Source organism: Entelurus aequoreus, linkage group LG09 (genome assembly GCF_033978785.1).
Source record: "Entelurus aequoreus isolate RoL-2023_Sb linkage group LG09, RoL_Eaeq_v1.1, whole genome shotgun sequence".
Lineage (NCBI taxonomy): Eukaryota > Metazoa > Chordata > Actinopteri > Syngnathiformes > Syngnathidae > Entelurus > Entelurus aequoreus.
The window spans coordinates 15747228-15761255 of record NC_084739.1 but is presented as its reverse complement, the minus strand read 5'-3'; the positions used below and the strand labels follow the sequence as shown (position 1 = coordinate 15761255).

Genomic DNA, 14028 nt, shown 5'->3' with positions numbered 1-14028 from the left:
AATATTTCAGCTTCAGATTGGATGGGCAATATACGCCCATCAAGACGGACGAACGAGCGAGAAGGCCGTGACCATGTGATGGCAATAAACAAAAACACAACAGCCGACCTAGTTTTTCTAAGTGGGGAAAAAAAGGCACATTAAAATGGTTCAATATTTGTTTCAATTAATATTTTGCTTACAGAAATGAGAGTCCAATTTATTTTTTGGGTTTAATTATTTTGGATAACTAAAAGTAATTTACTTTCCAAATTACAGTACAATGGTAAACAATTCCAGAGTAATGAGAGATAAAAGTTTATATTATTTTAAATGATTACTTGTATATAATTTAATTACATTATAAACACAACATAGTTTTTTAATCAATTATTTCTTCAGTTTAAGAGCATGATGTAAGACAAAAGCTCTGAGTTTGTCTGCATAAAGCCAAATTTTTTTGTAAGTAATCTGTTGCATATTGTTCTAATGTGTGGCACCCTGAGACATGAATGTGTGAATTTACAGGTGACATGTCTTCCTTCACTCGTTTTTTTAATGCATTTGTATTTATTACATTTAAAAAAATCACAATTTTGGAAAGAAAAAAACCCAAATTTGGAGAGAAAAATTGCAATTTTTTTCTCAAAATTGTGCACAACTACGTATTTTTCAGACTATAAGTCGCAGTTTTTTTCATAGTTTTGCCGGGGGTGCGACTTATACTCAGGAGCGACTTGTGTGTGAAATTATTAACACATTACCGTAAAATATCAAATAATATTATTTAGCTCATTCACGTAAGAGAGTAGACGTATAAGATTTCATGGGATTTAGCGATTAGGAGTGACAGATTGTTTGGTAAACGTATAGCATGTTCTATATGTTATATTTATTTGAATGACTCTTACCATAATATGTTACGTTAACATACCAGGCACGTTCTCAGTTGGTTATTTATGCGTCATATAACATACACTTATTCAGCCTGTTCACTATTCTTTATTTTAAATTGCCTTTCAAATGTCTATTCTTGGTGTTGGGTTTTATCAAATAAATTTCCCCAAAAAATGCCACTTATATATGTTTTTTTCCTTCTTTATTATGCATTTTCGGCCGGTGCGACTTATACTCCGGAGCGACTTATACTCCGAAAAATACGGTATTAATCTGTGAAAATGCTGCAATTTGTTTTATAATGCTCTGCTGTGCAATACAGTACAGTACCTTGTAGGGAATGGAATCTTACAACAACTCACGTTTCGATTCTGGTACTTGGGGTGACGATTTAATTTTGAATCGGTTCTCGATTTAACGTGATCCTCTATTCAAATGTATCTCGCAATCTATTTTGGTATACAAATTGTAATAGAACCTTTTCAAAACAGTTGTTCTAACATGCCAGAGGCTGTTCACCTTGGAGACCTGCTGCGGATATGGGTACGGCCTGGCGCGAGATTTACACCTTCTGTTGGCTGCTGGCGTATGGCGCAGAGGTGGCCTAAAAATGTATGAAATGTTGTTGTTTTTTTAAAAGAAAAAACAATACATTTTTGATTCTGATGGGAATTTATTTTATTTTAACACCTCTATTACCTTATATGTATTCTAGTTTATTTAACCATTTTCTAATATGCTTGGAAATTCTTAATATAGGTAAAAAAATAATTTCAAAAAATATAAAATTATTTCTTAGTCAAAAGAAAAGCAGCCAGGAACTGCGATATGATTTTTTAATAAATGTATTTTGAAAAACCACGATAGCGTAAGCATCATTAGCCCCCTAGCTAGCATACTGCTAGTTGCTAGGCAAACAGCAAATTATTTTTCTACCATAAAAAGAGGTTTGTATGAAGTCAAAAACTAATTTGATAGTGAACTTTTATACCTGTTTATATCTCGTTCTGTTTCAAATTAATCTTTAAATTGAAACTGAAGGTCCCGCTAACGTCGTCACACTGGATTTTTCTGTAAGTGTGCTACTATCTCAGTCAGCCAACACTGTGTGCTCCTTCTTCTCTCCTGACCAGAGCGTGAAAAGCCCCGTTGGTGCTCACGTCATCCAATAAAGCGACTAATGGGGCAAAGCTTGCTGAGTGTAGGAGTGGAATGACGTACAGCGGACCTGGCGACCACTTCTCATCTATTCACAGCTGCTGCTAAATAAGGTGACAAAGATTTGTGTGTTAAGCTGCTGGGCTTGCATGCTACCTGCTGATTCCTCCACACAATCTACTTGTTTTCTTTCCGACTGGTTATTAAATTAAATATAACTCCCAATTGCGCCACACGGAGGCCGTTAATGCGTGTTTTCCCGAGAGCCGCAACTCATCTGTATCCTGGAGCCTCTAAAATAAATGACCGCATGTTTAATCACAACATACCGCATATAGCAAATAGTTCTTTCCACGGCGACAGCTGGAGCTCATGATGTACCTGTGACACTGGTGCCATGTCCAGCTCTCCCTCGTCGCTTTGGGTCGGAAATCCGAGCGGCCCAAGTTCATGATGCGCGAGGAGAAGCGCAGCAGGCGTCTGTGGCCGTAGGGCCAGTTCATCCTGGCAGCCGAGGAGGACAGACACTTCTCCTCGTTGGCACAGTTCAACAGGTGGAGGGGTCGGTCTTCCAAGTAGGCCGTCTCCTGGACCAGCTGGGAGTCCAGGACGAGGTCGGGGGCGGCTGAGGCAGGAGAGAGGAGAAAGATGATTTTCTGGTTTAGTGTTTTTGTTATTTTCCTAGAAGGGCTGCACGATTAATCGGCATTAAATCGACATTGAGGTTTTAATCAGTGCGATAAATAATCGCCAGGAGTTTACCGTATTTTTCGGACTATAAGTCGCAGTTTTTTTCATAGTTTGGCCGGGGGTGCGACTTATACTCAGGAGCAGTGTTGGGACTAACGCGTTACTAAGTAACGCGTTACTGTAACGCCGTTAGTTTCGGCGGTAACTAGTAATCTAACGCGTTATTTTTTTATATGCAGTAACTCAGTTACCGTTACTGAATGATGCGTTACTGCGTTATTTTACGTTATTTGTATGTAGTATCGGCTAGAAACTGAAGATCTGAGTGTGTTTTATTGGAGCGCCCCGGTGGAAAAGAAGAGGCGTGCTTTCCCCCACCCACAGAAAGCACGCCTCCCCGCAGGGGAAACATTCCTCCAGAGCCGTACTTCGGGTCTAACAACCTTCACTTTACCCGGAAGAGGGTCTTTACAGCTGAGGGTGAATGACGAGCCCGGCGGTTTGTTGCAACTTTGTGACTTTATTGGTGTTATGCACGCAGCCATCCACCAAGCTAGAGCACCTACACGCACTCACTGTCGCCGCTCCCTCACCTCTCTCGCCCACTCACTCACTGACGTCACTCACCTCTCATGCTGTCATATCTTAAAGGGCCACACACACACACACATACGCTACTCTCATAACAACTAACAAGACATCATGGCGAAGCCAGAAGTCGAGTTTTTTAACATGGAGACATTCTCAATACTTTTCTTTTGTCGAGCACAAAGAAAATAACATTTTAGTTAAATGTAAGTTTTGTCTTGGATCAAAGATCTTATCTACTTAGAGTTAAAGTTAAAGTGCCATTATGTTGCAGCTATTTAAAATAGTTTTGTCAATTTTTTCTGGCCTGAAATAAATTGGCCCTTTGAAACATATCTTTGTCTTTGTGTGTTGTATGTACACCACATTGTTTGTGTGTTGTATGTAGACCACATTGCTTTCTGAGTTCAGTGATGCAAATGCATGTCAAGTTGATCAACAGATTGTATTATTCTCCAGTGCAATAACAGTACTGAAATGAAGGCTAAAAGGGCATTAATGGGAGCCTTAAAAAAGGGGGGGGGGGGGGGGGGGGGGAGAAGTAACTAAATAGTTACTTTTCTCAGTAACGCATTACTTTTTGGTGTGAGTAACTGAGTTAGTAACTGAGTTACTTTTGAAATAAAGTAACTAGTAATTGTAACTAGTTACTGGTTTTCAAAAACTAACCCAACACTGCTCAGGAGCGACTTGTGTGTGAAATTATTAACACATTACCGTAAAATATCAAATAATATTATTTAGCTCATTCACGTAAGAGACTAGACGTATAAGATTTCATGGGATTTAGCGATTAGGAGTGACAGATTGTTTGGTAAACGTATAGCATGTTCTATATGTTATAGTTATTTGAATGACTCTTACCATAATATGTTATGTTAACATACCAGGCACATTCTCAGTTGGTTATTTATGCCTCATATAACGTACACTTATTCAGCCTGTTGTTCACTATTCTTTATTTATTTTAAATTGCCTTTCTATGTCTATTCTTGGTGTTGGGTTTTATCAAATAAATTTCCCCAAAAAATGCGACTTATATATGTTCCAGTGCGACTTATATATGTTTTTTTCCTTCTTTATTGTGCATTTTCGGCCGGTGCGACTTATACTCCGGAGCGACTTATACTCCGGAAAATACGGTAGTTTTGTTTAGTTTTCTCTGCCATCACCGCCATTTGAGTGACAGACATGTTTGCCAATCAGAATTGTTGAGCCTCGCGTTTGTTCGTCTCTCGTTCAAACAGGAAGAAAGACGTCCCACTCTGCACCTGAGCGCGTTTATTTATTTTATTTTATTTTATTATTCTTTTTTTTGTCCTGTCAAGCTACTCAGGCAAATCATATTGTTGATGTAGATGCCCTTATCGGCTGTACAGATTTATTTTACCAAGGAGAAGTGTGGTATACTTCTCTTGTTGCCTTTTTTGTATTTGACTTTATTAAATGGATTTGTATTATTTTTCGGGGTAGCTGAGTCGTAGCAGGAGGGGATAGAAAGAAGAAAAAAAGGAAGACAGAGGGGGGAAATTGCAGGGACAAGAGGGCGATAAGACAAAGAGACAACAACAACAACAGAACAGCATCAGCGTATAGGTAATGTCCAAATATGATGGTAAAAGTGATAGCAAAGAAGCAGTTAGTGAAATAAATATTAATAACACAGAAATGACAATGAACATTATTACACTACAAATGGAGCAATACAAATACCAATAGAAATAGCACTATTGATAATGAATAATAACAATAATTTACCTCTATTATCAACAATACAAATATGTAATGATAACTTGAAATACAAAAGAAAGCAGATAAATGGAGGGGAAGAAAGAGAAGCGAACTGTATTAACCTTGTAGATTGTTATAGTATCAATAGGTTAAGCTTTGTCAGTGTGCCATGTGAGCGCGTTTATTTAACAGTAGAATTAACTGAACGCAGTGAGCCCTCTTCTCAGTCATTCACAGTCTTGGTCTCGTCGAGCGGAAGGCGGGGCGCCAGCTTTGAAAACACAGGAAGCACAAACAGACACTGACGGCCTCTCTACTCACGTGCCGCCAGTGAGAAGTGCCCGCAAAGTTACAAAAATTAGTAAAAAAATATATATATATAATGTCCCGTTGTGGTAATATCTCAGCTTCAGATTGGATGGGCAATATACGCCCATCAACACGCACGACCGTGCGAAAATGCTGTGATGGTAATAAACAAAAAGACAACGTCTGACCTCGTTTTTCCATCTGGGAAATAAAATGCACTTTAAGATGTTCAATATTATTTTAGGTTACATTTTTTGCTTATAGAAAAGAGTCCATTTTATTTGTTTGTTTGTTTATTTATTTAGGATAACAAAGTTGTTTACCTTTCAATTGCAGTACAAAGGTAAGCAATTCTGCAGTAATGAGACATAAAAGTTTATATCCTCTTAAATGGTTACTTTCATTAGTTATATATTATATTATATTTACATTATAATGATAATTATATATTATGATTTACATTATAATGAGCAGCACGGTGGCAGAGGGGTTAGTGCGTCTGCCTCACAATACGAAGGTCCTGAGTAGTCGTGAGTTCAATCCCGGGCTCGGGATCTTTCTGTGTGGAGTTTGTATGTCCTCCCCGTGACTGCGTGGGTTCCCTCCGGGTACTCCGGCTTCCTCCCACTTCCAAAAACATGCACCTGGGGATAGGTTGATTGGCAACACTAAATTGGCCCTAGTGTGTGAATGTTGTCTGTCTATCTGTGTTGGCCCTGCGATGAGGTGGCGACTTGTCCAGGGTGTACCCCGCCTTCCGCCCGATTGTAGCTGAGATAGGCTCCAGCGCCCCCCGCGACCCCGAAAGGAATAAGCGGTAGAAAATGGATGGATTATAATGAGTCTATAGTTGTAATCGGTTATTTCTTCAGTTCATGAGTATGATTTAGACAAAAGCTCTGAGTCTGTCTGTATAAAGACAAATATTTTAAAATAAATTAGTGTTAATGTGTGGCACCTTGAAACATGAATATGTTGATTGACAGTCTAAAAGTAACATGTCTTCCTTCACTCATTATTTTTAGTTGTAGGCATTTTTATGTATAAAATATAAAAATCCCGCAAATCAAATCGCAATTTTGGAGAGAAAAATCGCAATTACCGTATTTTTCGGACAATAAATCGCTCCGGAGTATAAGTCGCACTGGCCGAAAATGCATAATAAAGAAGGAAAAAAAACATACATAAGTCGCACTGGAGTACAAGTCGCATTTGTATTTCAAATGTATTTGATAAAACCCAACACCAAGAATAGACATTTGAAAGGCAATTTAAAATAAATAAAGAATAGTGAACAACAGGCTGAATAAGTGTACGTTATATGAGGCATAAATAACTAACTGAGAACGTGCCTGGTATGTTAACGTAACATATTATGGTAAGAGTCATTCAAATAACTATAACATATAGAACATACTATACGTTTACCAAACAATCTGTCGCTCCTAATCGCTAAATCCCATGAAATCTTATACGTCTAGTCTCTTACGTGAATGAGCTAAATAATATTATTTGATATTTTACGGTAATGTGTTAATAATTTCACACATAAGTCGCTCCTGAGTATAAGTCGCACCCAAACTATGAAAAAAACTGCGACTTATAGTCCGAAAAATATGGTAGTTTTTTTCCCCTCAAAATCGTGCTGCCCTATTTTCTAGAGAATGTGAATGCAGACCAACAAGTGGTGCCCAATGACTTCTCGACAAATCAGTCAGAGCTTTTCTCCCTGTCACTCACACAAACCGCCGTGAAGGAGACCAGCTTTTTTTTTTAACATAGATACATTTTGTTTTATTTTTGGCCCTGATGTTTACTATTTTTCTAAAAACCGACCTCAAAAAAAGACAGATTGTCTTATATGTGAGTCAATACAGTCATTTCCCAAAATGTTTCAGCGTACCTAACGAAAGCATTACATGTGCATGTTTTGCTTTTTCTTTGGCCCAGTAACAGATTGTGTGTATTGTGTTAAAGATTATCTCATGTTGTACTCCGTTTGTCAAGTCCTTGAGTTCCCTATGAAGAATTCAATGCCCTGTGGCTTACAGTACCTAACTTTAGGATTGGAAAAAAATGTCTTACTTTCTGAGCAGGTCACCCCAGCAGCCTTAACTCCGCCCCCTCGAGGACAGTGCATGTGGTTGTTGCGACGACACTGCTGAATCGAGAACTCTGTTCCGACACAGTGAGTTCCGCTGAGAACCAACTCGGCTGCATTTGGGTCACTGGACCAATACCAAGTATCCTGTTGAAGGAAAGGGGATAGTGAAATGTCATAAAGGACTTTAGACAGATCTCTATCTCTTCTTATGATTGATTGTCAGAAACAGTTTGTCAAATAAATCCAACAAAGATCTAAGGTACTGTATATGCTTTATTATCTGTTCATGGTCTCTACTGCTTATCTTCAGGGTAAGAGACTATCCCACTGATTGAAGGTGAACTCGCTGAAGAGCGCTCTGATTGGAAATCATGGTATGTGAACCGCCCCACTACAAAAGCACAGGTACGCTTTTTCATGAATAGAACTGAATGTTGGTGTCACGTTGAAGGGTTACCTGATGTGCGCTCGCAGCAAAGCCCAGACCCAGCTGTCTGCACACCACCATGGCTTCATTGATGCCCCAGTTCTCGCTGCAGACGGAACCCCAGAGTTTCCGGCCACCCACTTCCATCAGCACCTCGACTCGGCCCTCTGACGAAACCCTCCCGCCAGCCAGTCGCACCTGTAAACATATTTAAAGGTGATTTCTTGCCTTTGTAGGGATGTGAGTGTTATGGTCAGGTGCAATTGTTAATACCATGTGCTCCGTGCCGGTTTTGGGGATGTTACAGCGCACTGAAGCATCCTGGCTGTGTTTGAACGTCCACGGTTGAACTTCCTGGAAGTAGCAGTCCAGGATGGAGCGCTCTGTGCCCGTGCACTGCACACTGTTCATGTGGATGGGTCCAGTACCTGAACGGACATTAGATTCAGGGCAGGGTTACTCAACAGGTGACATGGTTGGCCTAAAGTTCCGATCAAAACTTAGGAGTGATGACATTTTTTGTAGCAGATTGTCAAAAAGACCAGGGGCCGTATTTACCAAGCTTCTTAGAATTACTCCTAAGAAGTCTGCTAAGAGTTGACTTATGAGTAAAGAAATTCTTCGCTGAAAGCTGCACTTAAAAGTTAGTTATCAAGCGTCTTACTCACATTTTCAGCGAAGTGTAGGACTGAATCTTAAGTGTCACACTCAGAGCTGAATTACGACATTACTATGTGCCGTAAACAAAATTTTAGGTGACGTCATTTCTGTGTCCATAGAAATGACCAATCACGGAAGGGAATCCCTTGTCTAAGAATAAAGTAATATCTTAGAAATATTTAAGTGGAAAATGGGAGTGTATATTTTGACAATAAACTACAAAATAATACAAAACAAACAAACAATATTGGCAATGAATCAAAAATAAATGTGCATTTTCCCAGTGGCGAGATAAAGCATTGTGATGACCTTTAGTTCTGTTGTGAAAGCTCTGCTGCGTGATGTTGCTGATGAGACGACGCCCCTTATTAATATCTGTGACAGAAATAATACCCGCTCTGTCTAAATGATACCGTTTGATCAGCTGCTCGTCATCAAACAAAGCCAGGACATCCTTCCGCTCCCGAACGTTCGCGCACGTCTCTCTCGCCTCAGTGCCATCAGCTGGCAACTCCTAACCACTTAGGACACCTCTGAAGGTCTCTTAAATATCGTGGAGAGTAGGAGTGATTCTTAGACTTAAGAAAGTTGATAAATAGCTTTTATTCTTAAGTTTGAGAGTAGGACTAAATTTCGCAAATTCTCAGGACTTAAGTGTAAAATGGCACTCTAAGACGCTTGATAAATACGGCCCCAGATCCCTGGCATGAACACTCAAACGATGTGGTTTAGGACAACTATTGTAATATAGAAGAAATAAATGGGACAAAACCTAAATCTTGTTTTATGCCACATAAAGTCAAGAGCTGGCAATGAGAACACTTATACACATAGAGGATCTTTGATTTGAGTTCTGAAGCGTGCTCCTATTATATAGACCAGTGTTTCATAACCAACCTATTGTTGGGCCACGAGCTCCCCCTAGAGGGCCGCCAAAAAATATCTCACTTGCAGTACTCTTTTCCACCACTTGTGGCAGTAATGACAATATCAAACAAAAGAATAGTGAACAACAGGCTGAATAAGTGTACATTATATGACGCATAAATAACCAACTGAGAACGTGCCTGGTATGTTAACGTAACATATTATGGTAAGAGTCATTCAAATAACTATAACATATAGAACATGCTATACGTTTTCCAAACAATTTGTCACTCCTAATCGCTAAATCCCATGAAATCTTATACGTCTAGTCCAGTGGTTCTTAACCTTGTTGGAGGTACTGAACCCCACCAGTTTCATATGCGCATTCACCGAACCCTTCTTTAGTGAAAAATAAAATGTTTTTTTTTTCAAATTCAAGACAAAGTTATATGTTTTTAGTAACACTTTAGTATGGGGAACATATTCTAAGTAACAAAGACTTAATTTAGAGTTATTTGGACACTAGGGGAACATGTTCCAAGTAATAAAGACTTAATTTAGAGTTATTTGGTTAGGGTTAGAGGGTTAGGGTTAGGGTTATAATAAGGCCATGCCGAATAAGGCATTAATAAGTACTTAATAATGACTAGTTAAGAGCCAATATGTCACTAATTTGCATGTTAATAAGCAACTAATTAATGGTGAATATGTTCCCCATACTAAAGAGTTACCATGTTTTTTTTACTGGTGCATAAAATAAACCGTGCATGAACATCACCTTGTTCAAAGAACAAAACCAACACAGTGCATTAACTCACAACAAACTACACACCTGCAAATCCGTCAGCTGTTGCCGTATCCGTAATACGCCGATAGGGAGAAGTTTGTATTTACACGATGAGTCGGGTGTGTTTTGACCTCCGCCGAACCCCTTAGCCCGACTCACCGAACCTCTAGGGTTCGATCGAACCCAGGTTAAGAACCACTGGTCTAGTCTCTTACGTGAATGAGCTAAATAATATTATTTGCTATTTTACGGTAATGTGTTAATAATTTCACTCATAAGTTGCTCCTGAGTACAAGTCGCACCCCCGGCCAAACTATGAAAAAAACTGCGACTTATAGTCCGAAAAATAAGGTAACACATGCTTTCATATCACTTGACAAGGTGTATTCTGTTAAACTGTAAGTAGGTTAGATAAATTATTGAATAACACTGAAATAAAGTGTACTAATTTAGTGTTCGCTGTTAAGATTTGAGTGGGCCCTAGGCTCTTCTAAAGAAAAAATGTTGGAGCCCAAGGTCACAAAAGTTAAGAACCCCTGATATAGATAAACTTTGTCTAGGCCAAAAATAGTGCTTCTGTTTAATTACAAAGAAAGAATAATAGTGAACTCTCCCTGTCCTTGGCAATCTGAATTAAGTGAGAATTACCTTGACGGGCTCAGGGCCACCCAGTGTAAACTCACGTACAAAAAAGGAATGCGCCCTTATCGGCGTATATCTGTTTTTCTTTGGTGCGCTTTCTCCACTTGAGAAACAATGAAAGGTTCCTGTCTGTGGTGATAAAGTGCTATTGCAAGGCGAGCAGCAGAACCCGCATCTACTTTGGGGATCTGGCATACCTCATTGCCAACATTCTGTTGCTTTTAGGCAAAACAACCACAGGCGCGTGCTAAGTCCATCACCCTGCAAGAGCACATGAGGGCAAACCTGCGTATTAATTTGCCAAGGAAAACCAAAGACATGAATCCCAAATGTAATGAACGATAACAGTCGGTGCCAATATGACGGCGTTTTATGAAACCGCCAGCCAAGCTAAGGCTTCAGTGTTTTTTTCAAGTGTAAGACATGAACTATAAACCTGGAGATGGGGTTTGCATTTTAGCAAGCACAACTATTTCAACTAAAACCAAGGCAAGGACAGAAAACCCCAAAAAGAGGTTGGAAATTAAAGATGGCTTAGGCGACAGGGACCAGAATGCAGTGTGTGGCTAGAAAAAAAAAACACATATCTCAACCACTTCCGCCTCAATCGCAATGTCGACTTACGCAGCGCAAGATTTATCAAGCCAAATGCAGGGCCCACTTGAGGGATGCCTAAAAAAAGAACAGTTGCATTATGTACTTTGAACTTCCTTTGGGAAATCTGTGAAATCCCTGAAATACATTCCGGGAGTTGCCGCTTTGCACTTCTGAGAAACATTTACAGTCGCCCCTTTGCTACATGGCGGCCTCACCACACTGCGTGTTTAAAAATGTTGTTTGAATTTTTGTAACCTTTTTTTTCTTAACATTGCTGAGCCTATATTTAAGGCAAGCGACATGGAACGAAAACACCCGCAAGTAGCATCGGACAATCAGCAACCGTCCGGCCAAAGTGGAGATCAATACTTTTGACCCACTTTATCTTCAAGATCAATACCACAGCTTTGACATATTCGATGTGGAACGACAACGCAGACACGCAAAGCTAACAAAGTATGCTAACATCACTAGGACTGGTCGTAACTACAATTGCCAAATTGACCAACTTTGTGCAGAACTTACGCCTGTGGTTTTAGCACTCAAAGCCCAGTTAGAACTCAGAGGAATGATCCAAGATGTGAAAAGTTGTTTTGTCGCAGTGGCCGGGTTGTAGTGGCCGGGTGATGGCCATAGCTTGGAGGATCCTCCAGGCTACCGTATATGTATAGAGTAATCTTACCGCCACGGGTAAGATGTACCCCCGTGCTACCTGCCGCATTCAGGCAGATGGGGCTCGTAAGCCTTGGATGGCAACCTGTCTAGGAGAAGGTCACTCTGAACTAAAACCGGGACTGCGAGGAGTTGCGCCCCACAGTTCGCTATTAGCATAGTAAAGCCAACCATGGAGTACAAAGTCATCCCAAATCCTATACTTCCAGCGGCGGGAGTCCGCAGGAACATCGCAGCGGACGGTGGTGCTGGTCCTCCTCCTGGAGGACACCATGACGACAGGACCTCAAACCCTGGGATTGTCCCAGGGAGGGTCCTGTCCGAACACAGCACCCCGTCCAATGCACTCATGCGCTGTCGGAGACCATTTGTTATGGGAACCTTCAACGCATGCACAGCGAGAAAAGAAGCGAGATTGATAGAGCTTGCACACTGTGCAGAGGAACGGGGAGTGGAGATCCTGGGGGTCCAAGAACACAGGAGAGTGCACACTGATGACCCCATCCTGTACTGCAGAGTGGAGAGATGCACGTTCATTTCTGCATCTGCGTGGAGGAACGAGGCCCAGGCCGCAACAGGCGTTGTAGGGTTAATGCTGGGCCCATGGGCACGTAAGGCTCTCCATCGGGTTTACCACCACACCGACAGGATTCTGAGCGCAGAGTTCTCGGGCAACCCAGTAACAACAGTCATAGTTGTGTATTCACCCACCAACGTGGCACCATCTGACGTGGTGGAGAAGTTCTTTGAGGACCTTGTAAGAGCGGTCCGTGACGTCCCAGCGCACAACTTCCTGGCAATCCTTGGGGACTTCAATGCAAGGCTTGGACCAGAGGAAGCATCCTTCCCTTACCACGACTCTACCAACCGCAACGGCACCTACCTCACTGCCTTCCTCATGGAACACGAGCTACTGGCGGCGAATACCATCTTCCGGAAGAGAACAGGAAAGAGGTGGACCTTCCGAGACCGAGCCTCAGGAACACTACGGCAGCTAGATTACATCCTAGTGAGGAAGAAATGGAGGAACTCCATCCTGAATGCTGAGCCATACAGCACTTTTAGTTATGTGGGCTCAGACCACCGTGTGGTCTCAATGAGAGTTTGCCTGAGCCTCAGGGTCCCCAAACCAAGTCCCAAGATCCGGTATAACTGGAAAGCTTTCTCAAGTGACCCTGGCCTTCAAACCAGATATGCAGAGGAGATGAGGAGACGATTCCAGCAGCTGGACAGGGGAGCAGAGGCCAGTGGAGAATACAGGAGATTCGTCACTGCGAATGAGGAGGCGACCAGGCTGTGCGTGCCCATGATGGAGAGAGTCAGTACCTCCAGACGATCCAAACACCCAGAGGTCGTAGCAGCACGAGGGATGGTGGAGGAAGCCCGCCTCAACTTTGAGCGGGAACCAACTGTGGAGAGGCGTGGCGAGCTGAATGAAGCCAAACAGTTTCTTTTCAGATGCTATGATACCATCAAAGGGGAAGAACTGATGGAGAGAGTGCGGAGGGTGCAGGCGGTGCAAGGTGAACAACAGTATGGGAAGGCCTGGAGGGTCATCAATGAGATGACGGGGCGGAAGAGGACCAAGGAGGGACAGGTGGAGGGACACAGCCCGGAGGAGAGCGTGACAACCTGGTCCAGTCACTTCAAAAGGCTGCTGGGAGAAACAGCAGACGCAGCTGAGGAAGAAGAAATACCATCAGTCCTCCCAAACCTGAACATCAACGATGGTCCCTTCACACTCGGAGAGCTCGCCAGGGCAAAAGCCACAGTAAGAGTGGGAAAAAGCGCTGGCCCGGACGGCATACCCCCAGAGGTCGTGAAGAACTGTGATCTTGATGACATCATTCTAGAGTTCTGCAACCTTGCTCTGCTGCACAATCGGCTGCCTGATATGTGGTCTCTATCAAACATCGTACC

At 41.7% G+C, this 14028-nt stretch overlaps 1 protein-coding gene across 3 annotated transcripts in view; it reads right to left on the bottom strand.

Annotated features, from left to right (window-relative positions):
- The window catches only part of loxl4 (lysyl oxidase-like 4), a 90000-nt gene that overhangs the window by 20761 nt on the left and 55211 nt on the right, over positions 1-14028 (bottom strand). For all 3 annotated transcript variants that reach the window (XM_062058176.1, XM_062058177.1, XM_062058178.1), the window contains 4 exons: positions 8157-8311; positions 7914-8081; positions 7438-7600; positions 2416-2659 (listed from right to left, as the gene is read on the bottom strand). In XM_062058176.1, coding sequence (XP_061914160.1) covers positions 2416-2659; positions 7438-7600; positions 7914-8081; positions 8157-8311 — 730 coding nt within the window. The remainder of the gene's footprint in view (positions 1-2415; positions 2660-7437; positions 7601-7913; positions 8082-8156; positions 8312-14028) is intronic.